General features: G+C 62.0%; 1 protein-coding gene and 1 long non-coding RNA gene across 3 annotated transcripts in view; one reads left to right on the top strand and one right to left on the bottom strand.

Annotated features, from left to right (window-relative positions):
- Nucleotides 1–1,057: 1,057 nt before the first annotated feature.
- Nucleotides 1,058–7,972, bottom strand: part of Evl (Enah/Vasp-like) — a 54,205-nt gene continuing 47,290 nt past the window's right edge. Inside the window, exons 8-14 of one of the 2 annotated variants that reach the window (XM_004635190.2) lie at nt 6,928–6,988; nt 6,109–6,172; nt 4,473–4,539; nt 4,327–4,389; nt 2,783–2,849; nt 2,482–2,539; nt 1,058–1,519 (exon numbers count right to left, since the gene is read on the bottom strand). In XM_004635190.2, the coding sequence (XP_004635247.2) occupies nt 1,482–1,519; nt 2,482–2,539; nt 2,783–2,849; nt 4,327–4,389; nt 4,473–4,539; nt 6,109–6,172; nt 6,928–6,988 (418 nt within the window). In that variant the 3' untranslated portion in view covers nt 1,058–1,481. The remainder of the gene's footprint in view (nt 1,520–2,481; nt 2,540–2,782; nt 2,850–4,326; nt 4,390–4,472; nt 4,540–6,108; nt 6,173–6,927; nt 6,989–7,972) is intronic. The other variant, XM_023719616.1, reaches the window with a different exon arrangement.
- Nucleotides 3,245–7,966, top strand: LOC111817783. The gene is made up of 3 exons (XR_002821901.1): nt 3,245–3,979; nt 6,504–6,610; nt 6,993–7,966. It is a non-coding gene; the product is annotated as an uncharacterized LOC111817783 (long non-coding RNA).

Here is a 7,972-nt window from a genome sequence, read left to right as displayed (position 1 = left end):
TGCTGTGAACTCCCTGCAGAAGGGAAGGGTGTGGCTGGGCTGGGGATGGAGCTGGGATCAGGGCTTGGCCAAGGTCACAGCAGGGGGGGAACCAAGTATCGTGGACCTAGAAGAGGGAGAGCGGGAGGAGGGTGTGCCTATCCTGCCACTCGCCTGGGTGTGGCTCCAGGTGGTGCCAGGCACAGGTATCCCTGAGCCTGAGAGCTGTCCCAGAGGCTCCTTCTGTGACTCAGGACTTTGAGTCTGGCAGGCAGCCCCTCCCTCTGCACACAGGCTCCTGGCCAGCCTGTGGCCGCCGTGCCTCTGGCTCCTCCACTCTGCTATGGGCAGCCCTGCAGCCTTTCCAGGCCATACCACTGAGGGCAGAGGGGCACTGGTGCTGGCTTCACACCTCGGAACGGCAGGAACACACCTGTCTTTGGGGTGCTGGGTACACGATAGGGATGGAAAGTCCAGGGCAGGGCTGGGGAGTGGCAGTTCCTCTGTGCCTGTGTCCCCCCTGTCCATGGCCTTCAGAGTGGGCTGAGCCCAAGGCAGGTGCTTTGCTCTGGGGTCGTGGTAGGACAGAGCTCACATGGGGAACCTGGAGCAGATCACAGAAGGCCGAGGCCTGTGCCACTGGGCTCCTGGTCATACCTCCACTGGTCCCTGAGCCAAGGACCAGACCTGCCTTTGGCTCAACGAGGAATGGCTGTGGGTGACACCTAGGCAGCCAGCAGGGGCCGGGCGCTTGCACGGGGAAGGGAAAGCCAAGTACCCGCACTGCCCACCGCCCTGAGCCCCACCCTGGGCCCCCGGGAGGATGTAAGAGCCCCTGAGGTGGCCTGGGAGGGGTGTGCGGAGGGCTGTCCACAGGGGTCCAGGTACGTGCTCCTCTCCGGGAGGACCTGAGGCTCGGCTTGGCCTCCCCTGAGGTTCCAGGGCCCTCTGACTCCGCTCTTGCTCCTGTTCTTCCTGCTCACCCTAGCCTGACCTTTCCTGAGGCAGAGGCCAGGGCTTGGCCAGAGCAATGTGAATGAATACCGGTGGCGCGACAGAGCGAGCACGGAGCCACGTGTGGACAGTAAACGGTTTATTACGGTGTGGACAACACGTGGTGCATGGACAGACTGTTAACACCATGGTCAGCGGGACAGCTGCGCGGAAATGCCACGCTTCGCCTGGCACCCCGCTGCCGGAAGGCGCCGGCAGTGTCACCTAGGAGAGAACTCGGAAACCATCTAATGAAGCAGGTGATCTGGGGTGTCCTCTAGAAACCCAAAGAAATGTACACTTAAATAAGCAAATATAAAATACAAAAAAAGAGTGGGCCCGGTGTTGTGTTGGGTAGAATCTAAAAAACTCCAGGAGTTGACTGTGTCCTCATCTTGACATCCGAGCCCAGGCAGAGGCCTCGGTGGCGACCGACGCGTGGGCTCCTCGGGCTCGGTGTGGGCTGGGCTGGGGCTGCGGGTGCCTGCCGTCCTCCGTGGCCGGGCCATCTACGTGGTGCTGACCCCGCTCAGCTCCTGCCTGATGGCTGAGGGACAGGACAGGAGGGGCGCTCAGGCCATGTCCTGTCCAGTGTGTGGTGGGGCCTTGGCAGGGACACTTTGGGAGATCACCAGGCCCTTGTGGTCACCTCTTCTGCCTCTACCTCCTGCTCGGGGATGAGCTAGTCGTGCCTGTCAGCGCTTGGGGAGTGGCCTTGGGCTGGGCCCCAGGATGCGGCCATGAGGAGCTGCTGCGTAACCCAGGCCCGGGGCACCCAGGCCTGTCTGGGGACCACAGCCCTTGCCTGGCAGCATGGAGGCTGGGCTCTGGCGTTGGCCTGGATGGTGGTCTCTGCTGATGGCTTGGCCTGGCCCTGCCCTTCTGGCCCCCACCTCCTGAGTCAGCCTGGCCAACGATACAGGGGTCTCCCCAGCCATGAAGGCTGCTGGGCAGGCAGAATTGGACAGGCAGGAACCTTGCTCTCTGCTGGCTGGGGTGCAGCCGGCCCTGCCTGCACCTTCCCTTTTCCTCTGGCTGCAGATCTGAGCCAGTGCCTCAAAGGCCTGGTGGGGCCGGAAGGGTGGGCGTGATGCAAGGGATGCGGCCCTGCTCTTGCAGCCAGGGGCTGTTGCGGGGAGCTAAGGCTGGGAAGGAGTCTAGGTGGGGGCTCCGAGTCCCTCCACCCCCAGGAAGGTGGTAGCAGACTGGAGAGGCAGAAGGAACCAATGGAAGATGAAGGTCTGGGGCATCTGCTAGGACGCCCCCCTCTCCACATAGGGTCTTCTGTCCTCTGTGGGGAAGCAGGGACACAGGCCTCGGGTTCAGGCCACCCACACAACTCTGAGCCTCTGTTTCCACAGCTAGAGGCAGCCTTGTGAGGAGAAGGCTCTACTCCATGTGGGGCCTACCCCGGCGCTGGCCCCTGCGTAGTGCCCTGCTGGTGTCCCTGGCTCTCCTGCAGCCCCACGACATACGCAGCTCCGGACGGCCCGGCAGTGGCCCACTCACCGTCGATGATCTCCTCCTTCACCTTGTGCAGCTCGCGCACCACCTCCTCCAGGATCTCCTGTGGGATGGGCCTTGGGGTGGGCAAGGCAGTGGGGGTGGAGTGGTGCCCCCACCCAGGGCGGCCTGTGAGTGCCAGAGGAGGGACCTTTGCTCCTGTACTGGCATGGTGGGGACGGTGCACTTGAGGCCCCCCTTTGATCCACTGGCCGGTTCCCCAGCCGACCCTGAGCCACACGCAGGCCCTCTGGATAGGAAGTGGCCTCAGCGGCTGCTCTCCCAGCCTGGGGGAGGAAGTGCTCACCTGTTTCATCCGGTCCAGGTCAAAGGCATCCAGGGCCATGTCGCTCAAGCTCCCGGCAGGCTTCACTCTGGGAGAGGAAGACGGTGCAGCCAAGTGGGCAGCGGAGCCTGTGGGTGCCCGGGGGGTCTGGGGGCCTGGCAGTCCCTGGTCTTTCCAGAGCTCGACTCATGGTCACAGTCTACCTCGGGGGAGCCACGGCCTCCAGAGGTGGTGGCTCAGGCAGACACCGTGATGCTGCCCAGCACCTCCCAGGGACAAATAGGGTAGACACCCACACCTCAGCATGACCTCCGTCCCTCAAGAGCCGGCATGTGTGGCATGAAGTTCCACGTGGCCTACAGCCAGCCATCCTGAAGGCACTCACACTCCACCCAGCCGGTGCCCCTGGCCGGGCAAGGGGCCTCCTGGGCAGTGTGGCTTCGCTCTCAGCAGCAGCAGTCACGGGTGCTAAACGTGCACAGCTCCCACACAGAGTCTCCCCGAACTCTGGGGTCTCTCAGGACCCCATCATGGTGTGGACTGGGCTCACTTTCTCTCCTCACATGGGGAGGACAGGGCTTGGGCCAGCCTGTGATGGCCAGGATGTGGGTGGTAAGCAGAGGCTCCATGGCCTCCTCGTCCCCCGAGAAGGACTCAGGTGAGGCGCGGGCCAGTCTGTAAGAACTCCAGGTCTCTCGGGCCTTGAGCCTCCCTGGGGGTGCAGGTGCTGCTCCGGGCCAGGTCCCCTGCCACACCCAGCAGCTTGCCCGCCATCTGCCAGGCCCTTCACGTGGGGTTTGGAGGTCACCACTGGCCAATCCCTCATGCTCCTGTGCTCTAGCCACACATCGGGGTGGCCACAGCTCTAGGCTGAGCACTTCTGGCCCCACATCCATAGGCTGCACTATACTGCCTCCTATCCCCAGGTGCCCCCAGCACCACCCCGCAGTGCCGGGCCTGTCCCCTGCTGTCCTAGGACTGCAGCTGCCCTGTGGCTGCAGAGCTCCCTCCTGTCACCTGTGCTACCAGGGGCCAGGTACCGCTCTGCTCCCGGGGCCAGGCTGGGGCCCCGCTCTGCTCATCCCGGCTTCACTCTGCAGGCTGGGCCTCCTGCCCCCGTGTGCCCGGCCGCCCTCTTCACCCGGGGCAGGTGGTGGGGCAGCCCTTGGGCTGGGCTCAGGAGCCTGTGGTTACTCCTGCTGCCTGCCTGTGTTCAGGGTAAGCTCAGTGCCAGGTGTCCCATGAAGTGTTTCCAGTGGCTTGATCTGGGGGATGCGCCAGTGCTGCACACAGAGGAAGGGGCTGGCCCATGCTGGCGGGAACATTCTGTGTCCAGCTGCCACTACAGCCCCGGGCTCTGCTCCATCCCCTGCGTCTTGGGACGCTCACCCCCCTCTTCTCAGGGAGGTGGGAGGGAGCTGCCTGCTTCCCGGGGCTGAGGAGCAGAGCACCCCACCCAAGCGAGTCGTTACACGACAGGAGCCGTGTCATGGCGTGTTAGTCAGGGGAGGGGAAGAGAAGGCCCCCGAGCCTGGGAGCATGTGGGCAGGAGGGGTATTCGGTACCTAGAGTGAGGCTGCGACTGAAGGGGGCTCTTAGCTTCGGGGCTCTTTGCCACAGACGGGGTTCTAGGGCAACGAACAAGACAGACACGTGAATGGCACTGGCGCCCCCACCCCTGCCTGGCACAGGCTGTCCCAGCGCAGCTCACCTGGACAACAGGGAGGACACAGGCTTCTCCACCGAGTTACTGCGCTCCCAGGGCTTCCGGCTGGCCTCTGTTGGGCAAGTCAAATCACAGAGACCATAGAGCTGGGGCCTCAGCAGCCACCCTGGCCCGACCCCACGGGGGAGCCCCGCCTATGCCTGGTCTGCTTTGAGTGCCAAAGCCTGGCTCCTGGCCCAGGCGGTGGTCTTCAGGGACTGCAGACTCAGCGGGCTGTGAACCAGCAGCACCCCTGCCCCTACTGCACAGTCCACCACCACTTTGTCTCACATTCTCTCCCCAAGGCTGGGTATCTCCCACAGCGGGGTCCTGCGGGGCCACTACCGACCCTAGCAGTCGGGTGGTCAGTGGGGCAATGCCCCAGAGAGCACCAGTCTGAGCTCCCGGCTCTGGGCAGCAGGCTGCGGGGCATCTGTGCCCTGCCTGGTGCTGCCCTGGCACTGCGGAAAGCTGCTTTTGTCCTCCCTCAGGTCAGTACTCCAGGCTGGGGAGCCCTTCCCTGAAACCTGGGAGCGAAGTGGTTCAGATTTTAATTTTTTTTAGTGATTGAAAAACTATGATGTGACCAGACTGTTTAAGATATTTAAGAAAGGTTTGGAATCCTTGCAGACTTCACGTGCAGCTTACTCTGAAGGTTTCAGAGCATTCTGGATGTGGGGCTTAGCAGCGCCCTCCCCCGGTGCCTGTAAGAATTCATCCCACCGCAGGAAATGTGAAGGGCTGCAGGGCAGGCTGAGAGCAGAGGCAGAGGTGGACAGGCTCCTGTGGTGGCGGGTGGCTGGCAGGTGAGGAAGTCAGCATCCAGCTACCCTCCAGACTGGGCCTCTGCCAGGTCAGATGCCACACCCTTAGCCACAGGGAGTCACAAAGCCTTGGCAGGTGGAAGGGGGATGGCACTGCGCCCATATGCCATGCTGCCGCAGGAGCACATAGGGCAGCGATGTCGTCCACATTCACAGGCCAAGAAACTTAGGACCTGGGAGACTGCCTCCCATGGGAGGCAGCCAGCGCATGTGGGCATTGCGCAGGTGCAGGACCTGAGAGCAGCTGGCGAAGGCCTCCATGTGCCTGGGCCAGGCCCGCCTGACCCTCCCCGGCCCCGCCCCTCCTCCTCATGCTCCGGAGCTCAGCCCTGGCATGGAGCAGAAGCTGAGCCAGAGTTTGTTGAACAACTGCATAACCAACTCTTGGGCTTCTCGACTTTCCTAGTCATATCCCTCCTCAGCTGACAGGCCTGAATGGCACCAGGGTTGGGTTTTTGGATTGCCAGTCATTAATTCCCCATAAAAGGGTGGTGGCTATGGCTGGTGATACACTGAGCTCTGGCTAGTGTGGGAGGCCCTGGGTGGCTTGAGAGAAGATGAAGGGATTGCCCCCACCAGTTGGTGGGAAGTCCTCCCCACCAGGGGTCAGCCTGCCCCAGGGCCTCCTCTGGGCCTGCCCTGGTGCTCAGCCTTAGCTCTGCTCTTGGGAAGGCGTGGGCTCATGGGAACTGAGCTTCTGCAGGCTGGGTCCCCGGCACTTACATAGGGGGCTGGGGCAGGATTATCCTCTGAAGGTGCCCTCAGGCCTCAAGGCGTTAGGGCGGCAGGACTCAGGGAGTCAGGGCGGTGCCTCTTACCTGTGGAGTTAGGGGGCTGGCTGGCAGCTCGGGTCCCTGGGGATGGGGAGGTACTAGGATCTTCCTAAAATGGGAAAGAAAACTCTTCTGTTAGTCCCCTCAGAAGACTTCTTGGGGCCAGGCAGGACATTTCTGGACCACGGTCATGTATGAAATCTGTTTCCCAAATAAGCGCTTGCCAGGGAAGGGCTTATTCCACTGAGCCATCTCCTCGGCCCCAGGCTCTAACTTGTGATCCTCTTGCCCCAGCCTCCCAGGTGCTGGGATTACAGCACCCCACATCAGGGTGTTCTCCAGGAGCCCCGAGAAGCAAGCTGTGCCATGAGGCTGAAGGTATCCCAGCTGCTTCTCTTGCGAAATCTCCAGGCTGAAACCCAGCCTTCTCCTTTCCACAGCTGGGCTTTAGCCATTAGGAGCCCAGGACCTTGGGCTGTGGCAGAAGGAGGCTGCCATGGACTGGCTGCAGGATGCAGTTCTAGGCCGCAGTTGGCTGGAGCCCTTGGTGTGTACATGGCATGGGTTAGGGTGCACATGGGAGGCCCACTGGCCTCTGGGCCCATGACTGGGCAGGAGTGAGGGAGGCTGCAGGGCAAGCCTGCCTGCAGGGGCTCAGGAAAGCAGTGGTCTGGCAGAGGGGCAAGGGTCCTCCTAGCCTGGGGGCTGTGTCTCAGGGAGGGAGGTTTGCACAGAGGCCTTTCAGCCTCTGCTCTAAGCCACCCGCCGGGGTGTCTGTCACATGTGCCATACTGGAGGCAGCCAGGGCTCTGAGGCCCTCCTGACAGGGAAGGACATACAGGAGTGGGTGGGTGGGGCACCCACCGTTTGGCTTTCATCTTCCCTTTTCTCAGCCGGCTTGTCTGTCTGTGAGGCTGCTTTTCTCCTAGAAACCAGGAAGCAAAGGCACAAGTCAGCTCCCTGAGCTTCTCACACTGAGCTGGAGTGCCTGGCCCACCAGACGCACTGTGTGGGGATTGTGACCTCCAGCTCTGGGCGCTGCACAGGCTGAGAGCGGTGAGGCTGACCTGCACGCTGTCCAGGTCTCCTAAGGGCCAGCTGTCCCCGTAGGACATCAGAGAGGGCCACCATGAGTTTCCAACACAGGCTGGCTGTGGAGGTGGGAGGTCCAGCACCTCATCGGGAGCTGTGGACTGCAGTCAGCCTCACCACCCATCTGCCATCCAGACACCAGGAAGACCTGGAAGGGCCACACAGCTCCGGGGCCATGGTGCACTCATGTAGCTTCCCACAGAGCCAAAACCTTGCGATTCTTGCAAGACTACACTGTCCTTTCTGGCCTCGGTGGTCACTGTCACCTGGCTGCCTCTCAGATCTCTATACACACACCCAGTGGCTCCTGAAGATGCCCTCTTGTGGGTCTCTAGCTCCATGAAGCCACTGGAAGGTTTATCTCCCAACCTTGGATGATCTACCCACCAACGACAAAGGCATGCAGTGATGGGCTGGCCCTCTGTCACACGGTGGCCTTGGCAGCCACCTCATCTCAGGCCCCAGAAACCCAGGCATTGTCCTGGATACGACCTTCTTACAACAGTGAGCCTGGTCAAGTCTACCTCTGAATTTCATTTCCAGTCTTCACGTCTACGCCCCCACTGTCCGCCCCTTGTCTCCTCCCGGGCTGACATTCTCCTTACTGGTCTGCTCTCACTTTAATCCCCTGCAGCCTGTCCCTATCCCGCAGCCCACGCTTCATCTCTTAGACATGCAGAGCAGACTGGGCCAAGTGGCACAGTGGTAGTGCACTTGCCCACCTGGCGCACAGCCCTGGGTTCCTCGCCCAGTACGACCAATACCAGCCATCAATCAGCCACCACCTAACCAACCAAACACCTAAGCAAGCAAGCAA

Source organism: Octodon degus, unplaced genomic scaffold (assembly GCF_000260255.1).
Source record: "Octodon degus isolate 3935 unplaced genomic scaffold, OctDeg1.0 scaffold00070, whole genome shotgun sequence".
NCBI classification, from domain to species: Eukaryota; Metazoa; Chordata; class Mammalia; order Rodentia; family Octodontidae; genus Octodon; species Octodon degus.
Note: the sequence above shows the minus strand (reverse complement) of the source record. Positions and strands in the feature narration are given on the sequence as shown.